Source organism: Trachypithecus francoisi, unplaced genomic scaffold (genome assembly GCF_009764315.1).
Source record: "Trachypithecus francoisi isolate TF-2019V2 unplaced genomic scaffold, Tfra_2.0 Lachesis_group6, whole genome shotgun sequence".
NCBI classification, from domain to species: Eukaryota; Metazoa; Chordata; class Mammalia; order Primates; family Cercopithecidae; genus Trachypithecus; species Trachypithecus francoisi.
This window is the reverse complement of record NW_022681471.1, coordinates 116431282-116459143: the sequence shown is the minus strand read 5'-3', so window position 1 is coordinate 116459143 and position 27862 is coordinate 116431282. Positions and strand designations below refer to the sequence as shown.

The 27862-nt window shown below is 41.8% G+C and overlaps 1 protein-coding gene across 4 annotated transcripts in view; it reads left to right on the top strand.

The window, feature by feature from the left end:
• Positions 1-27862, top strand: part of PPEF1 (protein phosphatase with EF-hand domain 1) — a 142871-nt gene that overhangs the window by 68408 nt on the left and 46601 nt on the right. For 3 of the 4 annotated variants that reach the window (XM_033201556.1, XM_033201555.1, XM_033201557.1), the window contains 4 exons: positions 322-436; positions 4255-4301; positions 22157-22323; positions 25527-25563. In XM_033201556.1, coding sequence (XP_033057447.1) covers positions 322-436; positions 4255-4301; positions 22157-22323; positions 25527-25563 — 366 coding nt within the window. Of the gene's footprint in view, positions 1-321; positions 437-4254; positions 4302-22156; positions 22324-25526; positions 25564-27432; positions 27595-27862 lie in introns of all 4 variants that reach the window. The other variant, XM_033201558.1, reaches the window with a different exon arrangement.

Below are 27862 nucleotides of genomic sequence, written 5' to 3'. Positions count from 1 at the left end.
CTCCTTTTTCTTTTTCTCTTTTATTATTACAATTGGCTTTTTGTCTGCACGTTTCCCTAGGGCAAGGGCGTGCCTCCCTTCACTTCTCTTGGGCTCTAAGGACCTGGGATAATGATTCATTTTTTCAGTTACACACGTCCACTGAGGGCTTATTATATGCCAGACACTGTGCTAGAATGATCTATTTCAGAATAATTGAGAGGTTATCCTGAAATGCAGCGACCTGAAACGTGCGCACGTGCTCCACCTTTACGGTTTTCTATACAGTCATGTCTTTCTTCCTTGTTCATTACATCTATTTTCTCTGCTTCCCCCTCACAGGTACTTCATGCCCATTATGTCTTAGAGGTGCTATTTGAAACCAAGAAAGTCCTGAAGCAAATGCCGAATTTCACTCATGTACAAACTTCTCCCTCCAAAGAGTTAACAATCTGTGGTAAGTTTCAGACCAGAGTTGTCAAATTAATATTTAGGAGCCTCTTGGTCCTACATCGTTTGCCTAACTTGAAAACTGTGTAAATTGGACTGTGTTAAGGGAAAAATGTTAATATAGAATTATCTATCATGATAATACTGTTCCCCATCTTGTCTTTGTTTTGCATACCAGCTGGCAGGAATTAATTATGTGAGAAATTAAAGAGCTCATAGCTTTTTATAAAGGCAGACAGCATTTTAATATGGAAAAACCACCCATGGGTGGAATAAGCATTCTTTGCCCTCCGTCTAGCTCTCATTATCTTTGTTCCACATTGCTTTTTCTAGGTGGGCCTCTGCATGCCACTTATGCTGGGAAGAGAAAAGCCCATGGCAGGGTGGAGATTAAATTCTTCTCTGCCCTTGGCTGCTGTTTTAGATTTTTCCAACTGGTCTCTGCAGCTTTTAGAAGAGTGGGAATGTCCCAGAAATCTGTTTCTTGTTCTTTTAAATAACAAGATTTGAGATTTTGCTATCATATAGGCCAGCCTGGCAGGATATTGCTTCAAGAAACAGTACGCATTGAAATTCATCACAGTTGGTGCTCAGCATCCTTGCAACTGTTTGAGAGTGGGGTGCGTGGAAGGAACAGCAATTCCCTTAACTTCTAATTAAGCCTGTAGGTTACAAAACAGTGATTGTTATTTTCCAAATCAGTTTTTAGTCTGCATTTCTCTTATTCTGGCAGGTAGAAGTGAATTTGACAATCTAATTAAAGTATTTGCATTTCTAGCATCTGATAGTGGTGGCAGGGACTTGATGTAGCAGTGCCTACCTCATGACATGCCCTGACTCAGGTTTTTGAAGAGTCTCTAAATGGTTCATTTCCAGCCTTATCAGGCCATCACGTCTCTGACTAGCAGATGATTCATCTCAGCAGTGGGGGTCTTTTATTCAAGGCCTCACCTGGCCTTACTTTTCATGGAAAATAGAGACTTCGGGTCATGAGGCTCAGAAAGCCGTGCCACCCTGTGAAGCCTGTGAGGCCAGGGCTAGGTGTGCTCTTAGGATATATAGAATAGCCCAAACTGAGAATGGGATACGCTCCCCTGTGTTTCACTGGGAGCCACTACAGACTCATCCTTGCTAGAAGGATCTGGAAGAAGACACACGTTAATTACAGGGCAGGGCAGTCCTAGAATCCCACAGTGTGAGAACTGAAGGGTTCTCTAGTCTATTCTTTGCTCTTATGGGTGAAATTGAAGCTCAGACAGAAAAATGGCAGGATCAGAATTAAAATCAGGTCTTCTGCATCCCAGGTTAGAGGCAGCCCCACATCTGCCATCCTGACTCGCATTATGTACCTGATGGTTCATTTTCCATCATGAGACAAAGATTAGGGAATGACTTAATTGGACATCTCTGTTCATTAAAGAGTTCCACATCTTGGCACTTATTTCTAGACTTTTTCATGTAGCGCCATTGGTAGAGGGAAAAGACAAGGCCCGTGGGTTTTCTTAACATGGGAATATTATTATTTTCCATTTTTAACAGCTCATTGAACTTCAAAAATTTTGTGATTATTTATAATAAAATTTAAAATTGGGACCATAACTTCAAAACCGTCTTCCGTTTAAGACGGTGTTAGGAAAGGGGGAGAGATTATGACGAAACTTTGCTGTTATTTTAATTGTGAAATGCATTTTTGTGCATGTACATGTATATATGCCCCACAATTTTCAGCATGCATGAAATATATGAGGATTTTTAGTCTACAGTTATATTATAAATGATAACAAATTCTGCACTCATGTTTTTGTTGGCAGTGGGAATATCTTTCTGTCCTTCTTCCCATGATACAAGTTTTTCTTTCACTGTCCAACTAGAAGTTAAAAATATTAAACTAAGTAAAGAGTCCTCCCGTCTTTATGTCCTTAGATTTAGATGAGACCATATGAAAACAATGAGATTTAAGCATACAATGATATTAATATGCTAATAATATTATAGTGGTATTTTATAAATAAGTGCTGGTGATATAGAGTTTCTATTTTACTATTCCCAGTATATTTGGAGTCTTCTTTTGCATATATCTGGTTAATCTTGGTTGTGGGATTTTAAGCAAACTGAGGGAAAAGTATTCCTAAATTAAATTCTATAGTAATTAAGTTGAATACAAAGAATAAAAATTTATGAGCAGAACTTATGAAAGATATTTTACCTAGAAATAGTTATCCAAATAGGGCTTTTGGATATTCACATAGTCACTTATTGTGATTATTATTTTTTAAGATAGAGTCTCGCTATGTTGCCCAGGCTGGAGTGCAGTAGAGTGATCTCAGCTCACTGCAACCTCTGCCTCCCAGGGCTCAAGCGATTCTCCTGCCTCAGCCTCCTGAGTAGCTGGGATTACAGGTGCGCACCACCATGCCTGGCTAATTTTTGTATTTTTAGTAGAGACAGGGTCTCACCATGTTGGCCAGGCTGGCCTTGAACTCCTGGCCTCAAGTGATCCATCTGCCTCGGCCTCCCAAAGTGCTGAGATTACAGGCGTGAGCCACCATACCTGGCCTTATTTTTTAATTAATGGCTTCAGATACTCATATGATTTCCCCTTGTTGGCTTTCATTTTTTTTCTGTGTCTCATCAAAGAATGTCAACTATCTACTCACAATGTTTAAATTTCAGATGCTACTGCTGGAGTATATTGAAAACATGGCTTTAAAAAGCTATGTACTTAGCCAAGAAATATATTTATTGAGTGTCTGTTATCCACTGGGTACTATGGTAGGCACTTGGGGGTTCAATGCTGACTAGAATAGATACTGTTGCTGCTCTCCTAGGGATTACAGTGTGAGTGAACAGAATAATCGCTAAGAGCCTGAGGGGATTTTGTTTTTCGTTTTATTTTTGAGACAGGGTCTCACTTTGTCACCCAGACTAGAGTGTGGTGGCATGATCACAGCCTACTGCAGCCTTGACTTCCCAGGGTCAAGCAATCTTCCCACCTCAGTCAGCTTCCTGAGTAGCTAGGATCACAGGTGCGCACCACCAAACCTGGCTAAATTTTTGTTTTGTTTTGCTTTTTTGTTTTTTTGAGACGGAGTCTTGCTCTGTCGCCCAGGCTGGAGTGCAGTGGTGCAATCTCAGCTCACTGCAACCTCCACCTCCCGGGTTTAAGCGATTCTCATGCTTCAGCCCCCCGAGTAGCTGGGATTACAGGCGTGTGCCACCATGCACAGCTAATTTTTGTATTTTTAGTAGAGACGGGGTTTTGCCATGTTGACCAGGCTGGTCTTGAACTCCTAGGCTCAAATGATCCATCTGCCTTGGCCTCCCAAAGTGCTGGGATAACAGGTGTGAGCCATCACGCCCAGCCAAGCTTGAGTTTTGAAGTGAGTTAAAGTTGGGTTTGAATTCTTGCTCTGATACTTGATGGCTGAGTAACTTTGCATAACTTACTTAACTACTCTGAGCCTCATTTGTAAGATGAGAATGATGAAGATGAAACCCATCTCACAGAGTGGTTGTAAGGATTGAACTAGATAATTCATGTAAAACCCTTAGCACAGTGCTTGGCCCAGAGTGATCAAAGCCCTGTTCAAATGACTGGAGTGAACAGGTAATTGAAGCACTAGATACTGTCCCCACTGTAGGAGAGGAAGAAAAGAGTGCTATGGAGACAAATTTCCTGTCAAATTAACATCGTCATAGGATAAATACCCAATGCCCTGAGAACACTTGGGGTGGATTAGCAGTATTTCACTTTTAAAAGTCTATAACAAAATGGGCATTGTATCTGGTTTTCTACTGAATACTGATTTTTCATTTGCACTGCAGGTGATTTGCATGGGAAACTGGATGATCTTTTTATGATCTTCTACAAGGTAAATGATGATTTTGCTAAATATTAGCATTTTTCTTGGGGGAGGGCTGTCTTAGGGCAGACAACAATATTAGTTTTACTAGAGATATGTACAAATACAGATATAATGTTACAGTTTTTAACCAGGAAGCTCAAAGATTTGTAGAGCCATATCTTTTTTTAACACACATCTCATAAATTTTTTTAAAATTTTAATTTGGGTCTTCATTCGACATTATTGTGGTCTATGTATCCATTAGGATTTGTACCTGATTGTGTATATTGTCTTTATTACATCATAAATGTCTAGATGGTACAGGATGGGGAGGGATGCAGTCTGTTTTATTTTTATTTGTTCAGGGATGATCATGTCACATACCAGTCTTCTCTTCCAGTGCACACTAATTATGCGTGAGTGGAGTTGCCTATAATAAGGAATAAGTTCCAGCATGCTCTCTTTTCTCCCCTGATTCGCCATCCTTGGGCTCAGTTGCTCTTCCAATGCTGTGCCTCCTTTTCATTTATTGCATTTGGCTTGTGAGAGCCAGCACAGAGGGCACAAAACTGCTTGGCCGGCATGGAGTTTCTCTGCATCTCTTTGATTGGATTTTTTTCTGTCTCTAAGCCAAGAGTTGCAGCCTGAATGTTTGCTTCAGGGACGACTGACTGCATATAGAAAACTGATCTTGAGGTCCCTGCCCTCACAGTGGTTACCCCTTTACACTGGTCTTCTGAGTGTCTGTTTTTGATTAATGCATTTATTGTTCACCTACCCCTGTTATCCCCACAACTAGCATGCCAAATAATTGGGCATAGCATAGGTTTCTCAGATGGGTTGAAAGAAAATATATTCTGATTATTATTGTTACCAGAAAGGGGTCCTGATCCAGACCCCAAGAAAGGATTATTGGATCTCGCACAAGAAAGAATTCAGGGTGAGTCCATAGAGTAAAGTGAAAGCAAGTTTATTAAGAAAGTAAATGAATAAAAGAATGGCTACTCCATAGACAGAGCATCCCCAAGGGCTGCTGGTTGCCCATTTTTGTGGTTATTTCTTGATGATATGCTAAACAAGGGGTAGATTATTCATGCCTCCCCTTTTTCGACCATATAGGGTAACTTCCTGAGGTTGCCATGGCATTTGTAAACTGTCATGGTGCTGGTGGGAGTGTAGCCGTGAGAATGACCAGAGGTCACGCTTGTCGCCATCTTGGTTTTGGTGGGTTTTAGCTGGCCTCTGTACTGCAACTGTTTTATTAGGTTGGTGCAAAAGTAATTGCGGTTTTTGCATGTGCCGGTTCAAACACCTCTAACATTATTATTCCCGGACCAAACTGAGGATCGGGCTGCTATTTCTCATGGCCCAATAACGAGATGCAGATGAACTGGGAAGGAAGAGAGTTTTTATTTCTGTAACTGGCTACAGGGAGAAGGCCTGGAAATTATCACCAGACCAACTCAAAATTATAAAGTTTTCCAGTGCTTATATACCTTCTAAGCTATATGTGTACGTGTAAGTGTGCATTCATCTAAAAACATAAGTGATTAACTTCTTTTAATCGATAACTAAGGTCTGAGTCCTGAACACCTTCCTCTAGAGCGTCAGTAAATTTACTTAATTTAACTGGGTCCAGGTGCTGGGGCGATTACCCTTATCTTGTCTCCTGCTAAATCATGGAGGTTTGGGGAGTTCCTTTAGACCCCCAATAAACTTGTTTGTGGAGGCCTGTGGAGTTTCTTCAGACCCCCAGTAAAACTTGTTTAATCCTAAATAGGTCCGGTTAAGAATTCCTTCGTTATCTTGCCATGCTTTAAGGCCCAGGACAGGCCTAGACAAAACTCTTGGTGGGCTTTTGCTACATTCCAGCCTTTGTATAGGGCACTGGCTCTTTCAGCTTTTGATATTTGACTGAACCCCTCAGTCAGTACTGAAACAGTTGCAATGGAGGCCTGCGTTAGTGAGACTTGGCCTGCCACATTTTGATGACCAATCAGTTCCACTCTTTGAAGCTGTGAGAGCTTGAGTGAGCCGTACAACCTCCATGAACTGCATTGTTTTTTCAGCTGCAATATTATCTTGAGCTTCCACCCCATAAGAGGTTGTCTTGTGGATAAAATAAGTATCCAAAAGCATTTTTTAAATAATGAATTATGATAGAAATACAAGGTTTTCGCTTCATGCATTAGACTAGCAGCTTGGAAGGGAAGGGGACAGGCCAAACCAGGAGTGGGTGGAGCCAGCACCTAGGAAGAGGTTCCACTGAGACTTAAGCAGGCCCAAGCCAGGATGTAGAGTGTGACTGTCACAGAGAGTGAAGTCGGGGGGAGTAGGAGGCGTCCCAAGTAGCAGGTTGGTGTAGGAAGTCCAGGCAAAGGTTTGCTGGCAGGGACCCGAGGGGGCTGGTGAAAGAGCAATTCTGGACATCAGCCACAGAATCCAAGCTGGGTAGGGAAGGAAGAGAAGCCAGGATGGCCAGTCAACTGGGAGAAGTAGGAGGATAGTAGGATTGGAATGCTGACCGACTGTGTCAGGGAGCAGGCTGACTGCAGTGAGGGCCGTGGGACGGTAGGAAAAGCAGGGGGAGCAGTCTCAGGGCAAGGGATGCCCTGGGGTGGAGCCTAGAACATGGGCGGCCCAAGCCAGTGAAAGAGAATATTGGGGATAAGGTGGGCAAGGACCTGGAAAGCAGGTGCGTTCAACAGTGGGGGGCGCCACATGGACCCACATGAGGAGCAGGGGAAGGAAGTTTAGTCAGAGGTCATGGGCCTGAAAGGGGGGTGGTGGGGTGTTTCTCTGTGAGCAGCCCTGCGGGCAAGTGGAGCCTCCCCTGCTCCTGGGCCTGAGGCAGGTGTCCTGGGGAGGGGTGGGTCCTTTCCTTCAGAAGGGCTGCAGGCGTTAGGAGTGCTCCTGTGCTCTGGAGGGAGTCCGGGCCTATGGAGGATAGAAGGCTTTCTGAATAAGTTCAGGGTGGAAGGGGCTTCACTGACCAAGAAATGGAGATTCTATTGGCTCCACTGGAGTGCTGTGGGAGAGGCAGAAGGATGGACGGGGGATGGGATTTATTTAACTTGGGACGTAGCTCCTCACCAAATGTTCAGAAGTGCGGTCTGGCTATTGTTGACAATTACAATGTGAGGAAGGAGGAGGGGGCGGGGTATGTGGAGAACAACAACAAACCTGGTCATTCTTTGTCTAGAGGCTTGGGAAATACATCAAAGGGAAAATAGTTGAGTAGATTAAATCGGGAACGTAGTCACTAAATTCCAAGGCGTTTAGAAAAGAAAATTTCTTTATTTCGTATGAAAGTGCGATCAGGGATAGGACTCTGAAGTAGACAGATGAGAAAAGAGAATTCTAACATATTTCTTTAATTCTGTCTACAAAACTATATGGAGCATATAAAACTGGAAGGTGCTAATGTAAAGATTGAACAGGAGGAGGTGGGTGGTAAGAAGTACTATAAAAGGAACTAAAGGTGAAAATATAGCATTCAAATGCAAGCAAGATATATTTGGAGAGCTAACCAATGACAGTGCTAAGGAAATGGAGATTGCTAGCCCAGTGATGAAAGACTAGGGCACTATTATATTTGGGATGGATTTGGGTAGAGAGGTGAGAGGGATGTCTGGAAAACAGAAGTGTCCAAGAGCCATGGATTAGAATTCTGGCAGGCGTGAGTGAGAAGAAGGTAAAATGCATCTTGGACATGGAATGAACCACATACACCAGAATCTTGAAACTGCCTGGTTTAAGGGGGGAAACCAAGGGAAGAGCCATTGATGACAGCAAGTTTCCACTTTAAGAAACTGAAAAGAGATCTAATGTACAACATGAGGACTATAGGTAATAAAATTGTACCATATATGGGATTCATGTCAAATGAGTAGATTGTAGCTGCTATTGCCACAAAAAACAAAAAATGGGTAACTATGTCAGATGATGGATATATTAATTTGCTTCACTATAGTAACCTTTTTACTATATGTATGTATTCTGTAACATCATGATATATTATACCTTAAATGTACATGGTAAAATTTATGTTTAAAAAAAGAAGAAAACAGCAACAATGATAAAGCAATGGGGAAAATAGCTGATCAACAATATCATTAGTATTTTCAACAGTGGTACAGCAGAAAACCCGGAAACTGTATTATTATTTTAAAGGAATTTATAATAAGTGAATAAATACATTACTTTCATTTATCTAGAAAAAGGAAAAAGGCCGGGCACAGTGGCTCACACCTGTAATCCTAGCACTTTAGGAGGCTGAGGTGGATGGATCACTTGAGGTCAGGAGTCCGAGACCAGCCTAGTCGACATGATGAAACCCCCATCTCTACTAAAAATACAAAAATTAGCCAGACGTGGTAGTGCGTGCCTGTAATCCCAGCCACTCAAGAGGCCGAGGCAGGAGAATCACTTGAACCCAGGAGGTGGAGGTTGCAGTGAGCCAAGATTGCGCCATTGCACTCCAGCCTGGGGGAAAAGAGGAAAACTCTGTCTAAAAAAAAAAAACACACACACACACAAAACTGGAAAGGTAGTGTAGCGCTTGGGGGTGATGGTGCTTGGTCGCTTAGCTTATAGCAAAAGAATGTCCTAAGTTAAAAGCAGGAAAATGAAAGGCTGGGACACGGAGATATCTGAGGAAGCCCCGGCCATCTGATGATCTCTGGGTTTACCGAAGTCAGCTTTTTGCCCTTTTCTGTCTCTTTTATTTTTGTCTGCAGTTTAACTGCAGAATGATGATAGTTTGCGTGAATGTACTGCAGCCTAAAAGCATGAATACAAGCTGTTCTGGAAATAGTGTTTGTATATAAATATAAATGACAGTGATACCCACCTATCCCAGTGTCAAACTTCAGTCTACTTTACTTACCTTTACTTACCACTCATATGTCCCAAACCTAGAATTAAAGTTAAAAGGGTCTCTGACGCTTGAAACTGTTGACACAAATCCAGTGAACCCTACTCACAGGACAGGCCTTAGGCCCCTTACTCAAAGACCCATGAACCAGTGTCAATAAAACCTTCTCTCACACAAGGTTCATGTGAGTTTGCCTGTCTGGCTACCCACCCCACAGTAGATTAGGGAGTGGGAGGGGAAGAGGGAAAAGTCAGAGATAATGACAGCAATGAAAATTTAAAAGCTCTGGCCGGGCACAGTGGCTCACGCCTGTAATCCCAGCACTTTGGGAGGCTGGGGTGGGTGGATCACCTGAGGTTGAGTTCGAGACCAGCCCAAACAACATGGTGGAACCCCATTCTCTAGTAAATACAAAAAAAATTAGCTTGGCGTGGTGGTGTATGCCTGTAATCCCAGCTACTTGGGAGGCTGAGGCAGGAGAATCACTTGAACCTGGGAGGCAGAGGTTGCAGTGAGCCAAGATTGCGCTATTGCACTCCAACCTGGGCGACAAGAGCAAAACTCTGTCTCAAAAAAAAAAAAAAATCAAAAGACGGAACTACAAAAATGAGATAAAAAACTGAAATACTAATACTCAGCAATCTGGAGCTATCGAGTGTAGGGAAGAGAGTTCTTGCCTTCTCAGACGAGCCTGAGGGGATGTTTAGACTGATGAGCCTGCAAGGTCAAGAGAGTTTCAAGTTATAAGGTATATATTCTTAAGAAGTAAAGGGGGCCAGGTGCCTGGCCTGTAATCCCAGCACTTTGGGAGGCTGAGGAAGGTGGATCATGAGGTCAGGAGTTCAAGAGCAGCCTGGCTAATATGGTGAAACCCCGTCCCTACTAAAAATACAAAAATGTAGCTGGGCATGGTGGCGGGCACCTGTAGTCCCAGCTACTCAGGAGGCTGAGGCAGAAGAATCGCTTGAATCCAGGAGGCGGAGGTTGCAGTGAGCCAAGATTGTACCACTGCATTCCAGCCTGGGCGATAGAGCGAGACCCCATCTGGAAAAAAAAAAAAAGAAGAAGTAGTAGTAAAGGGAGCAAATGGCACATTTTAAAAACTTCCAACCAAAATGGTTAAAGTAATTTTTTTTTTTTTTTTTTTTTTTTTTTTTTGAGACGGAGTCTCGCTCTGTCGCCCGGCTGGAGTGGTTAAAGTAATTTTTAAAGGCATTTTAGCTTTCAAAGGAATAAGCTTCAGTGATCTGGAAAATCCATTTAAGCAATGCTTATAGTACGAATGAGGATATTGGGTCTTAGGCATAGGAGGATGAGAGAGCATGAAAAAGAGAAAGCTTTGTTAAGAGAAGAGTAATGGGCCATAAAAATAGATAAGGAAGAAAGGAAGAAGTACATCTCAAAGGAGGAGAACGGTGAGGGGGGTGGAGGGGTGGATTTCTCTTGGTAGCATCACACACGAAGGTTGCCTGCTCAGATTACAGGAGGTGCATAACTATGACGTAAGCAATCACTTGATTGCTTCAGGAAATGGTAGAATTTCTGTGATGGTCTTTGTTTCTCACTGTAATGCTTTGTACTAATCAATTCATCAACAACTGATTGAATCCCAATTACATGTCATACCTGACTCTGGTTCATTGGTAGAAGCTACAATTGAGTCACATCAGTGTAACTACAGGCTCCTAATCTTTTGTTTAGAAGTAGTTAGTGGCCGTGCTTTCACTTATCTTTATTTTACTATTGTTTTTAAGAGCAATAGATCTTGAATTGTGGGGAATAGTTTGGCAAACTACATCCTGTTGGAGATTTTTGGAGCTATAAGTGACCAAAGTTTATGTTATACTATGACTAACTGATTCTCTCCATCACTCAAAAGAGTAAGTAGGAAAACCTCAGGCTTTGAATTAAGACAAAATTTTAATCCATCTCAATTGGTGGTTTGCTAGACACTTTCTTCCTCATCAGTTCTTTTATACAGCATAGCATGAATAGGCTCTAAGGCTGGGGCTGGCCCAAAGCCAACCAAGGGCACAGCCTGAGAGACTGTTCTAATGTAGGGTCACTGAGAGGCCTCATCATATTACTCTTTTCATCCAGGTGGTTGGTTTGGTTCAGACTCACCATATGCAAAAGTGAATCTGTCTACTAATGTATTCATTCAGTAAACTTTTATCTGGTCCCTATAGTGTTCAAGGTATCATATAAAAACTAAAGGACCATACAAAGATGAATACAAAGTTGATTTCACATAGATTTATGAAACACCTATTGTGAATGAGGCACTCTACTAAGGGTTGGCAATACAGTATGACTAAAACACAGTTGTTGGCCCCAAAGACATCACGGTTTAGTGGGGAAGATTGGCTGATAAAAAGACAAGATGGTTCAGGGTTGGACATGTTATGATTGGGATCAGCATGGAGCTCTAAGAGAACCCATTGGCAGAGCACCTAACCTTATGGAAGACTTTCTGGAAGAGATGACATTTCTGATGATCTCTTCAAAGAATTTTGGTAATTTAGTGATGCCTTAATCATGAAGGGAAGTTCTGGAGGATCATGAAAGATTTTATTCTCACACACTTTTTGTAGTGCCCTACAATAAATGATGGGATTTATAGCAATTATTGTTCTTCATTGATTGTTTTGAGATTTTGATTTCTTCAATATTTGATTGTCCTTAAAAATTGTATCAGCTAGCACCTTAATACTAAGGGAAACATTTTCAGCTCAGAATCGCATCTGGGTTTGAAAAGGACTCTTCCCCGCTGGGTACCAGACTCCTAACCACAACAGACCTTTGCTAAAAGGGCATCTCAACTTTACATGGCTTCAAATATGATTTTATCATCAAGTGAAGCAATTTACATATCATTAGTTAGGTCATATTTTTAGATTTTATTTTCTGAAAAGGTTAATTTTAATCAGCTCTTTTGCTTATTTAGAGTGACCATTTGAAATACTCATTCAGAGCCTCAGCATTAGTAAAATTACAAGATATTTTTCCCTCTTTGAATAGAAAGCTTGAAATTTTAGATCAAGTATCACCAAATTAGTTTGTTAAATTGATGCCATGGGTGGCGACCTCCTGTCGCTGAAAAAGAGATGCATGTGAACAGAGAGATGCTAATGAACTCATAACCCTGTGGGTACCACCCTGATGCTATCCAGGGGAAGCCCTGCTGCCTTCTTTTCCTTTTCTTTCTCTCTTCCCCACCATCCTCCACCCCTTACACCCATAATTTTCCAGCTGTGAGGTAGTCAAACATTTTCTTTGTTTTCTATCACTGAAATCCTTCACACTGCCACAGTGGCCAATTTTTTTTTCCTTTTGAGGTGAAGGTAGTATGTTACAATCAGAACAAACCTCTGAAATAGGGTTTGCAGAAGAAAAAAATTAACGTGGAGTTGACCAGAGCTTATTGTTGATGTGCCTTCAGGAAATGTCCGAATGTATTGGGATAACTTCCAGATGTCTGTTGTAAAATGCTCCGTAGGAAATAGGTGAGACTGTAGGGAAACATCTGGTTTTTGTCTCTGTTTAAGTTAATTAATTATGGTCTGCTATTTTTTCCCCCTACAGGTCATCTGACTGCAGTTCAGAGTTGTAGCTACTCTGGACTTTCTGTATCTGTCAACTTAATCACCATGTCATAGATGGTTTGTTGCATATTAGCTGCAGAATGAGCCAGAGGGTTTCGTTTACTAGAACTGGGTGGAGCATATTTTATGGCATGAGGTTTTGCTTCTTTGAAGGAAACCCAGAGGAATGTTAGTAGCCGGAAGCCAAAATATCCTAGACACTCACGTCCCAGGAGACTAGTTCCTCATCATCCTGTGTCCTTTTTAGTTCCCTTATTACTCTAAGACTAAAGTGGATTCAAACTCAAACTATATAAAGTAATATGACTAATCCTGGAACAACAGGGCAGATCTTACACATCCAAATGAGTCTTGCCCTCTTTGATGCGGTTGTCTTGAGGGGCTTAACACTGAAAGGAGTTCAGTATACATTCAGGACTCCTTTTAGAATCACTTTCAGAGATGGTGACTTACTCTGTTGAATGAGCTTTATTATCACAAGTCTTAATCTCTTGAAGACGTGTGAGATTCTTGAAGAAAATCTTGAAGATTTTCTGAAAAGGTTAAAACTTGTTTAGTGTCAAGTGTGCTGCATAAGGTGGATAGATTAGTTGACCATTACTATTTGGGGCTCAAAATGAGGTTTAACTGAAGACATTCGTTACTCTTTGCTCATAGTAGAGGTGAAATAAGATGTCACAGAGGTAGCAAAGAATTTACCCACAACAAATTCTGGTTTAATTGGAGATAAGAAGTTTTAAACAAGAAAATCTGTCATCGCAATAGAAAGTGTGTTTACCATTCAAACCTAATAAATAATAATTTTAGACTATTGGATGCTTTCCTCAAATTTTGAAATTAAGGTTATACTGGTTTCATAAAATGAGTTAGAGAGATTTTCATCTTTTTCTCTTATTTATAATAATTTGAATCCCTGGGTTGCAAACTCAAACTTGGCTATACATTGCAGTCACCCAGGTGATTCTAATGTGCAGTCAAGGTTGGGCATCATGGGTTTAAGTCACATTAAAACTATTTGCTCATGAAAATTGAAATAGAGTTCTGCTAGAAAGCCACATGGGGCCAGTGCACTGTTCATGTTTTCCTCTTCTTTTGAATCAGTTTTGCCAGGAAATTGATGATTTTCAAGGAAATCATAAAATTGGTTCCAAGAAAGACCCAATAAAATTTGGGTTTATATAAACCCAAATTATCCTTTTTGTTTCGTTTCTATTTCCTTAGTTTCAGCTCTTCTCCTTATTTGATGGGTTTTATTGTTCTTTTTCTAATTTCTTAAGATGAATACCGTCTTTCATGAACATCTTTAATAATGAAGGTATTTAAGGCTACACATCTTTTCTGATTTTAGTTTTGATTAGGCCTTCTATTGCACTTGTAATTTTGCTTTTAATTTTCTCTTTGATACAATACTTATTAAGATGGTAATTTTTAATTTCCAAGAATCTTAATTCAAGGAGCTAGACTTTTTTTTCTAATCACATTTTTATGAGAATGTATCCTGTGACATTTTTCTTATTTTGAATTTCTGAAGAGTTCTTTGAAGTCAAGTATGATACTGATTCTCATAAAAGCTCCACGGACATATAAAAAATTAATTATACAGTTGAGCCTTGAACAGTGCTGGGGTTAGGGATACCAATTCCCCACACAGTTGAAAATCCACATATAATTTTGACTCCCCCAGAACTTAACACTAATAGTAGGGAGGCTGAGGCAGGAGAATGGCGTAAACCCGGGAGGCGGAGCTTGCAGTGAGCTGAGATCCGCCACTGCACTCCAGCCTGGGCGACAGAGCGAGACTCCGCCTCAAAAAAAAAAAAAAAAAAAAAAAAACAACTAATAGCCTCCTGTTGGCTGGAAGCCTTAGCAATAACATAAACAGTTGATGAACACATATTTTGTATGTTATATACATTATATACTGTATTCTTACAATAAAGTAAGCTAGAGAAAAAAATATTATTAAGAAAATCTTAGGCCAGGTGTAGTAGCTCATGCCTGTAATCCTAGCACCTTGGGAGGTCGAGGTGGGCAGATCACTTGAGGCCAGGAGATCGAGACCAGCCTGGCCAATGTGGCGAAACCCCATTTCTACTAAAAATACAAAAATTAGCCAGGCATGGTGGCACAGGCCTGTAATCCCAGCTACTACAGAGGCTGAGGCAGGGGTTCACTTGAGAATCTACAGAGAATCGCTTGAGCCTGGGAGGCAGAGGCTGCAGTGAGCCGAGATTGCATCACTGCACTCCAGTGTAGGCGACAGAGCAAGACTCTCTCTCAAAAAAAAAAAAAAAAAAAAAAATACTATATATATATATATATTAAAGAAAAAATATATTTGCTACTCATTAAGTGGAAGTGGATCATCACCAAAGTCTTTATGTTCATGTTGAGTATGCTGAGGAGGAGGAAGAGGTGGGATTCGTCTTGCTGTCTAGGGGTGGCAGAGGGAGAAGAGCCACATATAAGTGGATCCATGCAATTCAAACTTGTGTTGTTTAAGGGTCAGCTGTATTCTCTTATTTGCAATACACAAAGTTCTTCATATATCTATTAAATCAAGTTTATTGGTTGTATATTCAATTTTCCCATATTTTTTCTATTATATATACCTAAATATGTATATTATATGTTGCTGTGCAATAAATTACCCCAATGCTTAATGACTTAACACTATAAACATTTAGTACCTCACAGTTTCTGTGGGGCAGAAATTTGAGTCAAGCTTAGCTGGATGGATTCTGGCTCAGGATCTCTCATGAGGTGGCAGTCAAACTATTGGTCAGGGCTGCAGTCATCTGAAAGGTTGATTTGTGCTGGGGGACCCATTTCCAAGATGGTTCACTCATGTGGCTGTAGACACAGCATTTCAGTTCCTCACTGACTGTTGGCAGAGCAGCCACATGGGCTTCTCCACAAGGCTGCCTGATTATTCTTGTGACAGGGCAGCTGGCTTTCCCCAAAGTGAGTGATCCAAGAAATAAAGCATGCAGGAAGCTACAGTGTCTTTTATAACTTAGTCTCCAAAGTTGCACAGCATCACTTTTGCTTTTCTTTTTCTCTTCATGAGAAGCAAGTCAGTAAGTCTTGCCTGCACTTATGAGGAGGCACATAAGGCTTCACCTTGTAAACAGAGAGCCAAAGAATTTATGGACATTATTGTAAAGCAGTAATTCAGTCCGAATAACACACTGTATATTTTTAAACAATTTCTTCTTGCATTTAGTAGTTAAATATATGAAGCAAAAATGAGTTCTTTTGTTTGTTGAATACAAGTTCATGAGTTGTATTTTTTTCATAAAGTGCCTTTTATTATGACATAATGTTGCTTTGTGATCCTGTTTAGAACTTTAATCTGGCCGGGCGCGGTGGCTCAAGCCTGTAATCCTAGCACTTTGGGAGGCCGAGACGGGCGGATCACGAGGTCAGGAGATCGAGACCATCCTGACTAACACGGTGAAACCCCGTCTCTACTAAAAACTACAAAAAACTAGCCGGGCGAGGTGGCGGCGCCTGTAGTCCCAGCTACTCGGGAGGCTGAGGCAGGAGAATGGCGTGAACCCGGGAGGCGGAGCTTGCAGTGAGCTGAGATCCGGCCACAGCACTCCAGCCTGGGTGACAGACCGAGACTCCGTCTCAAAAAAAAAAAAAAAAAAAAAAAAGAACTTAATCTTAAACTCAAACTTTGCCCAGTATTACCATTGCCATTCTTGCTTTCTTTTTGTTGCATCTACCTTGTTTTTAACCTTCTCTTATCTACTTTTTAACGTATATTTCTCATGAACAATATATACCTGGGTTTTGTATTTTAACCACAGCCTGGTAATCTTGGTATTTTAATGAGAGAATTTAACCCATTCACACTTAGTATAACAACAGATATATTTGAAATTTTTCCTTCTACTTTGCTATTTCACTTTGTTTCACCTTTTCCTTTTTGCTGTTTTGGTGAAGTTTTATTTTTTATTGTTTTATTGGAATTTTTACTCTGCTTTTCCATTCACTAGTGCTTACCTTCCCACTTCTGATATTTCTAGTAAATAATGTGTATGTGTGTATTTCTCAAATAGCTATACTTTATTCTTCCACTGTGATCCTCTCTCTCTCTTTCTCTGTTTACACACTCCATGTCCCCCATTCAGTTAAGATTTCTAGAGCATTTTATTTTCTCCTCTCACCTCCCCTATCCTAGCTATTGCTCATACCTTATTTTTAGTTCTTGACCATTATTAGGTTTTCCTTCATAGCATGTCTCTTCTACTTCTAGAAGCCTTGCTTCGTACTTAAATGCAAGTTTCATATTGTCATATTGATTTATATATAATTATATATTTAATGATTCATTGTTCACATCTGTATTCTTCCCTCTTGATCTTTCCCTGGCTTGAGGACTTTTAATTGTTAGTATGGTTATTTAGTTAGAGTGTTTTGTTGAGCGTTTTCCTCAGTGGGGCATGTGGATGCTATCTTCTGTGAATGCAGGCTCCTCGAATACAGGGACTTTGTATTGGTTACTTCTGTGTTCCTAGCACCTAAAACTGTGCCTGGTACATAACAAGCAATCGATATATGTTAGCTGTTTTGTGGTATTAAATACTACATATTTGCATGTCTGTCTTTCACCCTGAGCATTTATGTTGTTGGTGATGGTTGATCTCTTACACATCTGCAAGTATTTTTCTATCACCCTGAGAACTTAATGTCTTGGCCACTGTAGAAATCTTGATTCAAAGTCCTTTTTCCTCTTTAATTTGTAGATTTTATTCTACCATCTCCTACCTCCCACTACTATAGACAAGAAGTCTGATGCTAGGCTGATTTCTTTTCCTTTTGTAACTCATTCTTTCTCTGTGGCCTCTTCTTTTTTTTTTTTGGAGGCGGAGTCTCGCTCTGTCGCCCGGACTGGAGTGCAGTGCCGGATCTCAGCTCACTGCAAGCTCCGCCTCCCGGGTTTACGCCATTCTCCTGCCTCAGCCTCCAGGAGCTGGGACTACAGGCGCCTGCCACCTCGCCCGGCTAGTTTTTGTATTTTTAGTAGAGACGGGGTTTCACAGTGTTAGCCAGGATGGTCTCGATCTCCTGACCCCGTGATCCGCCCATCTCGGCCTCCCAAAGTACTGGGATTACAGGCTTGAGCCACCGCGCCCGGCCCTCTGTGGCCTCTTCTAATCTTTTTGCCAGGTAGTAGGGATTTTGCCCCATCTATTGTGCGTAGAAGTCATGTTTCAAGCTTCAAACTGAAGTCTTTTTTTTTAACCATAGAAAATGTTCTCTCTTATTTTTGTAATTATTGCCTCTTCATCTGTTCCTTTTTCCTGATTTTGGAATACTTATTATTGGCATATTAAGTCTCTTGGCTTTGAATGCTAGTCTCTTATTATTCTTCCTGACTTTCATCATTTTGATTTTACTCTGTGTGAGAGATTTTTCATCTGCTTGCTCTTTCAGGTCAATAATGTATTTTCCCCACCATTCTTTCTTTTAGTTACCTTTAACCATTGATTTTTTCTTTCTTTTTTTTTTTTTTTTTTTTTTGAGATAGAGTCTCACTGTGTTGCCCAGGCTGGAGTGCACTGGCTCAATCTTAGCTCACTGCAACCTTTACCTCCCAGGTTCAAGTGATTCTCCTGCCTCAGCCTCACCCTCCTTAGTAGCTGGGATTACAGGTGTGTGCCACCACGCCTGGCCATTTTTTTATATTTTCGGTAGAGATGGGGTTTCACCATGTTGGCCAGGCTGGTCTTGAACTCCTGACCTCAAGTGATCTACCCACCTCAGCCTCCCGAAGTATTAGGATTACAGGCATGAGCTACTGCGCCCGGCCAACCCACTGATATTTTAAGTTTGTATAGTATATTCTTAATGCCAAGAATTAATACGTTTTTGTTCTTTCTTGTATGTTCTTCTTATTACTTTAAAAATAAACGAGTTCTCTGTTTCCTCTAGTAGCCCTGTCTTATTAGCAACCATCTGCTTTAGTAGATCTGATTGGTCTGTCTTCTCTAGTTGCCGGATCCTCTTAGGTACTAGCTTATTTCCATTTTCTATTTTCTGCTTAAGCTAGGTAAAGCCTTCCCATAGTTGGAGGCACAACAGTTTCTACACCTGCATCGAGTGTGAAAAGAAGTCTGTGTGTTTCTAGGTACCCCTAAATGCAAGCGATCTGTTCTTTTCGTTTCAGGGATGGGAAAGACATCTTCCTACACTTTTTCTAGTAGGATCCAACATTCAGCTTCCCCTGCCTCCAAACCAAGACCACACACACGCTTTGAGGCAGAGCCACCCCATTAATCAAGTGTCCACCGTCCCCTCAGGCCTAGTTCTTCCATGTTTTCACCCCAGGGCTCCCTGCCGCTGCTCCTCTAGCCCCCTTCAGACCTGGACCAACAGAGTCCTTCAACCGTCCTCTGGTTCCTCCAGCTTACTCACCCTAGACAGCTGAAGGCTGGGAGAAGGAAGAGTAACAGAGATCAGAGATGCAGAATCCTTCCCCCTTTCTTTGTGGTTTGTTTGTTTGTTTGTTCTAGACAGGGTCTCACTGTGTCACCCAGGCTGGAATACAGCAGTGTGATCTCAGCTCCACTGCAGCCTCGACCTACCTGGCCTCAGGCGATCCTCCCACTTCAGCCTCCTGAGCAGCTGGGACTACAGGTGTGCACCGTCACACCTGGCTAATTTTTTTGTACTTTTTGTAGAGAAGGGGTTTCGCCATGTTTCCCAATCTGATCTTGAACTCCTGGGCTCAAGCAATCCACCCACTTTGGCTTCCCAAAGTGTTAGGATTACTGGTGTGAGCCATCGTGCCCAGCCTTCTTTACATTTTGATGAACAATAGCCTATATTTTTGCAACTGGTTTACACTAAGCCCAGTGTGAATAAGGTTATATGAATTAATACATAAGAAAATATTGGCGCTGTGTGCAGTGACTTATGCCTGTAATCCCAACCCTTTGGGAGGCCAAGGCAGGTGGATCACCTAAGGTCGGGAGTTCGAGACCAGTGTGACCAATGTGGTGAAACCCCCATCTCTACTTAAAATACAAAATTAGCCAGGCGTGGTGGCAGGTGCCTGTAATCCCAGCTACTCGGGAGGCTGAGGCAGGAGAATCGAGAATCACTTTAACCTGGGAGGCGGAGGTTGCGGTGTGCCAAGATCATGCCATTGTACTCCAGCCTGGGCAACAAGAGTGAAACTCTGTCTCGAAAAAAAAAAAAAAAGAAAGAAAGAAAGAAAGAAAATATTGGAATCTTAGAATTAGAAATAACTTGGTCATAATAAAATAAGTCTCTTAATTTGTATGTTGCCTTACCATTTTAATGCAATTTTATACACATGTTCTCATTTGAGTTCCAAAATAGCCCTGTGTGGTAAGTGTGGAAGTTATCATCCACACTTGACAGATAAGAAAACTACAGCTCATAAAGGTTACATCACTTGCCCAAGGACACATGGGTAATGAATGGACCTGGACCGGAGAATTCACCTTCTTATCACACTATGCCACTGCTTGTTTATTTGTTTGTTTGCAATTGCCTTCAGAACATGTTACATTGTATAAATGATTTCTAGAATCCCTAAATTATATGTTATAACCTGTATTATATTTTTTCAATTATTTCTATTATGCTGATATGAGCAATTTAAAATGTGTATACATAATAGGATATTGAGTATAAAGTAATAAGATTTTTAAATGTAGTTGGAAATCTAATGAAACAGGAATTTGAAAATCATTTGAAAAGGATTACTATTACTAGAATATGTGCATTATTTCCTGAAGGTAGCCATTTTGTTTCTCTCTTCTTTTTTTTTTTTTTGTTTTTTTTTGTTTTTTAAACATAGTCTTTTCTCTGTTGCCCAGGCTGGAGTGCAGTGGTGTAATCTTGGTTCATTGCAACCTCTGCCTCCCGGGTTCAAGCGATTCTTCTGCCTCAACCACCTGAGTAGCTGGGATTATAGGCTCACATCACCATGCCTGGCTAATTTTTGTATTTTTAGTAGAGATGGGGTTTTGTCACATTGGCCAGGCTAGTTTCAAACTCCTGACCTCAAGTGATCTGCCCACCTCAGCCTCCCAAAGTGCTGGGATTAAAGGTATGAGCTACCATGCCTAGCGAAGGTAACCTTTTTGAAGGAGGACATGCATTTTTATATATGAGTAGTTAAATTTGTCTCTTTGTAATATATTTTTAAAACATTTGAATTTGTCTTATTATGCAGTAGAAGCCATGCAGTAGGGAAATGGCCCTCTCCCTATCAAACATGACATCGAGAAAATGTAACCATGTTACATATGTTTGTTTTGTCTTAGAGTTTTTTGTTTGTTTGTTTGTTTGTTTTTGAGGCGGAGTCTTGCTCTGTCGCTCGGGCTGGAGCGCAGTGGCTGGATCTCAGCTCACTGCAAGCTCCGCCTCCCAGGTTTTACGCCATTCCCCTGCCTCAGCCTCCTGAGTAGCTGGGACTACAGGCGCCCGCCACCTTGCCCGGCTAGTTTTTGTATTTTTAGTAGAGACGGGGTTTCACCGTGTTAGCCAAGATGGTCTCGATCTCCTGACCTCGTGATCCGCCCGTCTCGGCCTCCCAAAGTGCTGGGATTACAGGCTTGAGCCACCGCGCCCGGCCTGTCTTAGAGTTTTATAGTATAAGACTAAATGAATTAGTAGCTATTTTAAAGACCAGACCTTTGTTCTGATCTCTGCTGCTTTTCATGCTAACACTGTATTTAAAAGTATTATGTCATACTCAAGAGTGATATTAAAAATACTTAAAAACTGATATGGCCCGGTCAGTGATCACTGAGAATATACACGGGCTCTGCACACCTGGTATAGTTGCTGGCTGGCAGCACATCTGACCTGCTCAGCCACGTCACACAGCACCCTTCACTTGCCTGAGTGCTTTCATCTCCATTCTCCCAGGTGATCTGGGGAGGGATGTAGTGCCATCCTCATTTTGCAAATTGGGGGAATCACAGCCCCAAGGAGCTGACCATAGGGCCCCTTAGAATAAAATATTTCTGGCTCTTAGTTTGGTGTTCTTCCTTGGGTAGAAGTTTCCCTCTTTTCAGAGGAGAAAGAAGAGGTGAGAATAGCCATATTTGATGGGACAAATACCAGCTCCTTTCAGAGGAAACTCATAGTAGGTGGTGGTTAGAATTAGCACCACCCCATCCTCCCTGGCATCTTCCATTCCCGAGCAGATTTGTCACTTTCAGGGCCTTTGCAGGAGATGCTTGTCCTGGAAGAGTAAAACTGGCTCAAGCAAGAGAGGAGAGTTTTCCTGGTGGAAGAATCTGACTCAGCCTCTTTTCTCCATATTAACAGGGATGTTATGTACACAGCCTCACCTTAAAAGTATATTCTTTTAATTCCTTGTTTTTTCCCTTCTCCTCCTTCCACAGAATGGTCTCCCCTCAGAGAGCAACCCGTATGTTTTTAATGGTGACTTTGTAGATCGAGGAAAGTATTCCATAGAGATCCTAATGATCCTGTGTGTGAGTTTTCTTGTCTACCCCAATGACCTGCACTTGAACAGAGGGAACCATGAAGATTTTATGATGAATCTGAGGTAACCCAGGCCTTTAGATTTTCTCTTTAAAAGTTTTGCACTCTGGAAAATGCTGTCATGTTTAGTTCCTAACAGAGATACAAGTGAGTGTATTGGAAGAGGGATGAGGGGGATCTCAAGGAGGACTTCAGTTCTTACCCCTTTCACCACCCCCATTCGTCTGCTGAGTATCAGTTGCCCTGAAACTCCCTTCCTATCTTTTCTTCCAGTTCTGTCCATTCTTTTCCCTTCTATTATGTTCTTTCTCTTGCTCCCATGCCCGACCTTCACAGGCTAAATTGTGTGTTGGATAGGTGTGTGAGGCCGGGTTTGGAGGTGTGGAAGGTTCTTCGAGCATACTTGGATGGAATAGTTCTCTTACTACTCTTGGCTTGCCTCAGATATTGTCTCAGAAACTAGTTCCATGTTTTTCACCGATGCGTGTATTGTTTTATGGCATGGTAATTGCTTCTGGCATTGTTTCACATAAACATATTTACAAACACAGCATTTCAACTATCTAACTCACCGGAAACTTGAGGAATAAAGATTGGTTAGATGGTTTAAGAATCTTTGCTGGAAGGCACACTAGATGACAAATGTTCCCTTTTCCCTTATATTTTCCTTCTTCTTTTAAAAAAATCTCTTGTTTTATGAAAAACAGAAATCAGTTTGCTCTAGGACAGTGGAAGATATGGCATGTCTCATGCTTTTGGTCCTGGGCTTTTGGGTGCCTTGATAAAGCTCAACAACTGATTAGTTTTGTCTTTGGGGCAGTTTGGCACCTGGCTTGAGTACAGAGTTTCAATTCTAATTTTCAAGGTATGGAAGCAAATGCTAAAACTGTGAAGGAAAAAAATCCCAGGACTATTATCAGAGGCCCATTATATGTAATATAGCTCAATACTTTAATTTAGGCATGCTGTTTATCCTTATTGCCTATGATATTTATCTAGTGTCTATAATGGTTAATGAAGGAGACATGGCCCCTGCCCTCATAGAGCTTACATCTAGCAGGGAAGACGCATGTTGAGCAGGTTTTTCAAGTGTGATGAGTTTGTAAAGGGAGAATCCAACCTTGTGTGAGGGATGATGGAAGGTTCCCCCATAGAAATATGGCATTAGCCTGACAGCTGAAGAATGAATTAGGCAATCAAGAAAGAGCCATAGAGGGGAATGGGAAATAGTGTTCCACAGTGAGGGAACAACTTATGCAGAGCTCAGGACAAGACTGTTTAGATGTGAAAGAAGTTCAGGAGGGCAGGAGCATAGACTGAGGGACAGGGTGGTGCCTGATAGGGCTGGAGAAATAAGAAATGATTGGATGGTTCAAAGGAATTTGGAAGGACTTCCTAGAACAACAGAATGTCACTGGAGAATGTCATAAAATTTGTGTTTTAAAATGCAGTAGGGGGAGAGAGTTGGAGAGGGGCAAGAGTGAATACACGCCGTCAATTAGGAAGTAGTTGAAGGTTAAAGGGATAGATAATGGGTTCTCATTTAGACTAGGGTAGTGGTGATGGAGATGCAAAGAAATAGATTCAAGAGGAATTTAGGCAATGATGATTTAAGGCTCAGTAACTGGATATGGGGGAGCTGAAAGAGGAGGGAATTGGCCGCGCATAGTAGCTCATGCCTGTAATCCCAGCACTTTGGGAGGCCGAGGTGGGCGGATCACAAGGTCAGGAGATCAAGACCATCCTGGCTAACACAGTGAAACCCGTCTCTACTAAAAAGTACAAAAAAAGTAGCCAGGTGTGGTGGTGGGCCTGTAGTCCCAGCTTCTTGGGAGGCTGAGGCAGGAGAATGGTGTGAACCTGGGAGGCGGAGCTTGCAGTGAGCCAAGACCGTACCACTGCACTCCAGCCTGGGCTACAGAGTGAGACTCCATCTCAAAAAAAAAAAAAAAAAAAAAGAGAGGAGGGAATCAAGGATGACCTCCAGGTTCCCAGCTTGAGTTTGGGGGTACAGTGCATCATTCAGTGATATTGGGAATGTGTGGAAGAGGATAGAGGTTGGGATGAGGGGGAATGATGAATTCAGTTTGGGGTATGCTGGTTTGAGGTACTATTGAGTAGGCAGTTGAGTGTACATACGTGTCCAGAGATCAGAAATGAAGTGTGACCTGGAACATCATCCTGTGGTATTGACACTAGATAATAACTGAAAGCCTGGGCAAGGAAGGGATTCCCAAAGGAGAAAGTGAGGGGAGAAGAGAGCCTAGGATGGAATCTGAAGGAACTACCACATTTAAGGTGAGGTAGAGGAGAGCTTGCAAAAGAGGCTCAGAAGAGCCAGGAGGAAAACCAAAGAGTTTGGTCACAGAATCCAAGGGAAGAAAAGTTTTCTGGAAGGATGGTAGAGTCAGCTGTATTTAGTGTTTCAGAGAGGGCAAGAACGGTGAGGACGACAAGGCATCCATTGGATTAAACAGTGTGGACACCTTTGGTGAGTACAGGATGGAATTCATCTCAGAAAACATAACGTTACACTATAGAAGTCTGATGTGACATGATTTCCATGGAAAGCTAGAGTGAGTGTATTGCATTTCATCTTCACAGTGTGGGATATTAAGTGCACTTACTGTTATCCCAAAGCAAGGAAAAGTAACAGAAATATTGTCGTCATTGAATCTCCCTTCACTACTGCTATTCAGGCATTAAGATTCCTGACACTTTCTATTAAAACCCTCAATACCATTATGGGACCTATATCAGAGAGAGCATGACAAGCCAACTTGTTACCTTCTAGGCCTTTATCTTTGTTCAGTCTTTTCTTTTTTTCCAATCATTTACTGTATAGGATGTCTGATTTTCCAATCATTTACTGTATAGGATGTCTGAGAAATTCTATCTAAATGAAAAGTCTTCTCCCACACAGATTCCCCCAGCTACCACAGCATGCTTCTCTGCATACTTGTAGCGTTTACACAACCTGTGCCTACCACATATTTCTTAAGTTGTCTTATAATTGTTTCATAGAAATCTATCTTCTTTCCCCAGCTATACTATAAGCTCCTTGAGGGTAGGGATGATGTCATTGGTTGCTTTTTGCTTTCCAGTCATGTGTAGCAAAGACTCAGGTAAGTAATACTTCCAACTGAACTCTGGTTTCTTGAGTTCTTGGTGCTTGTGATACTGAGATGCCAAGGACTCCCCTTTTTGCATGACTCATGGAAGTAGGCGTTATCAACAACCAAATCGTTTAAATCCCATTTTTTTTAGGTATGGCTTCACGAAAGAAATTTTGCATAAATATAAGGTAAGACATCCTTTTTTTTCTTTTTCTTTTTCTTTTTTTTAGTATTCATTTTGCTATTTCTATAGAGAAATTTAAAAAGAGCCAAGAAAGACCAGATTGATGCTTTAGGAAAGGTGATAGGCCAGCTAGTCAGAATGCATGCCACTAAAATACAAGCACAGCAGGAAGCCCTGGCCACGGTAGAGTCTTATATTTTCTTTCTGGATTAAGCCACACTTTTTCATTGTGAGTTTTGTGTAAGTTTTAGCATAGATACGTATTTCATTGCTTTAAAGGTACCAAGGATTTGTTTTACTTAGGTGTGGTAAAACATGCAGACATAGAAATGACTGTCATGAAGGAAGAGATTTTTATTTACAGTTTTCTGGAAAAGGGGGGCACTACACGCCACCCTGGGGACCGCGTGGGGAAGCACCAGAGTTGGTCAGAAGGCAGAGGAAGGCTGGTATGGTGGCTCACACCTGTAATGCCAGCACTTTGGGAGGCTGAGGCAGGCAGATCACAAGGTCAGGAGATCAAGACCAGCCTGACCAACGTGGTGAAACCCTCTCTCTACTAAAAATATAGAAATTAGCTGGGCGTGGTGGCATGTTCCTGTAATCCCAGCTACTTGGGAGACTGAGGCAGGAGAATAGCTTGAACCCGGGAGGCATAGGTTGCAGTGAGCTGAGATTGCGCCACTGCACTCCAGCCTGGGCAACAGAGTGACACTCCGTCTAAAAAAAAAAAAAAAAAGAAGGCAGAGGGAGCGAGAGCTTTGATTGTGGTTTTTCTAGGAGGTTGAGAGCTTTGATTGTGGTTTTTGTAGGAGGGAGGGCGGAGGGAAGCATCTGAGTGTAATCTGGTTTAGGACTGACCAGTTTGAGTAATTTCAGCCTGCTTTGGGCCACAGAGGTTGTCCCTAGTTGTCTGGTACCTGGCCCCAAGATGAGGAGTGTGAGAGCTCCATAAAGAAGGTAGCTGGGGCCGGGCGCGGTGGCTCAAGCCTGTAATCCCAGCACTTTGGGAGGCCGAGACGGGCGGATCACGACGAGGTCAGGAGATCGAGACCATCCTGGCTAACACGGTGAAACCCCGTCTCTACTAAAATATACAAAAAATTAGCCGGGCGAGATGGCGGGCGCCTGTAGTCCCAGCTACTCGGGAGGCTGAGGCGAGAGAATGGCGTAAACCCGGAGGCGGAGCTTGCAGTGAGCTGAGATCCGGCCACTGCACTCCAGCCTGGGCGACAGAGCGAGACTCCGTCTCAAAAAAAAAAAAAAAAGAAGGTAGCTGGGGTGTGGGCTCTCCATTGCTTGGTTTGCTTATGAAGGGCGAGTCATTGACTATCTAGGAATTAGCTAGCCCTGGGAGGGACAGTCTCTCCTTCAGAGTCAGCAAGGCCCCAAGATGTCATAGTATCAAAAATACAGAATAAAGGGCCGGGCACAGTGGCTCACACCTATAATCCCATCACTTTGGGAGGCTGAGGTGGGCAGATCACCTGAGGTCAGGAGTTCGAGACCAGCCTGGCCAACATGGAGAAACCCCGTCTCTACTGAAAATACAAACATTAGCTGGGCGTGGTGGCACACGCCTTTAGTCCCAGCTACTTGGGAGGCTGAGGCCGGAGAATCGCTTGAACCTGGGAGGCAGAAGTTGCAGTGAGCCAAGGTGGTGCCACTGCACTCCAATGTGCAACAGAGCGAGACTCCATCTCAAAAAAAAAAAAAACACACACATAGAATAAAAAGACATGATAAATACATGCTAACTGGTTGGTGACTCCTTGCTGACTTCCTTTGAGTGGCCTGAAAACCATTACTTTTTGTCCATACGTGGGGACTATTCAATAAACTGAACCTATCAGAAAAACAAAACTTACTCTAGCTCTTACTTACAGCTACATGGAAAAAAATCTTACAAATCTTGGAAGAACTCTATGCCTGGCTCCCAATCGGTACAATTGTTGACAATGAAATCCTGGTCGTCCATGGTGGGATATCAGAGACCACAGACTTGAATTTACTCCACCGTGTAGAGAGGAACAAAGTAAGAAGTAATGTTGGCATGAATCTTCTCTCAGGGATTTAGAAGGGAATACGTACCTCTTCATTTATTATTTTGAATTGATTTGTGTTTTAGTGGTTGTAACTCTAAAAAGATTATAGATTTTATTAGAGTATATAAAAGTATACATTTTAAGAAAAATCTATGACTGCATGATAAAGAACTAAGTGGGTAACTTCTATATATGGAAAAAAAATTTAAATTCATGTTGAGGGTGGAAAAATGAGGAAATGTTGGCATTTTATGTAGT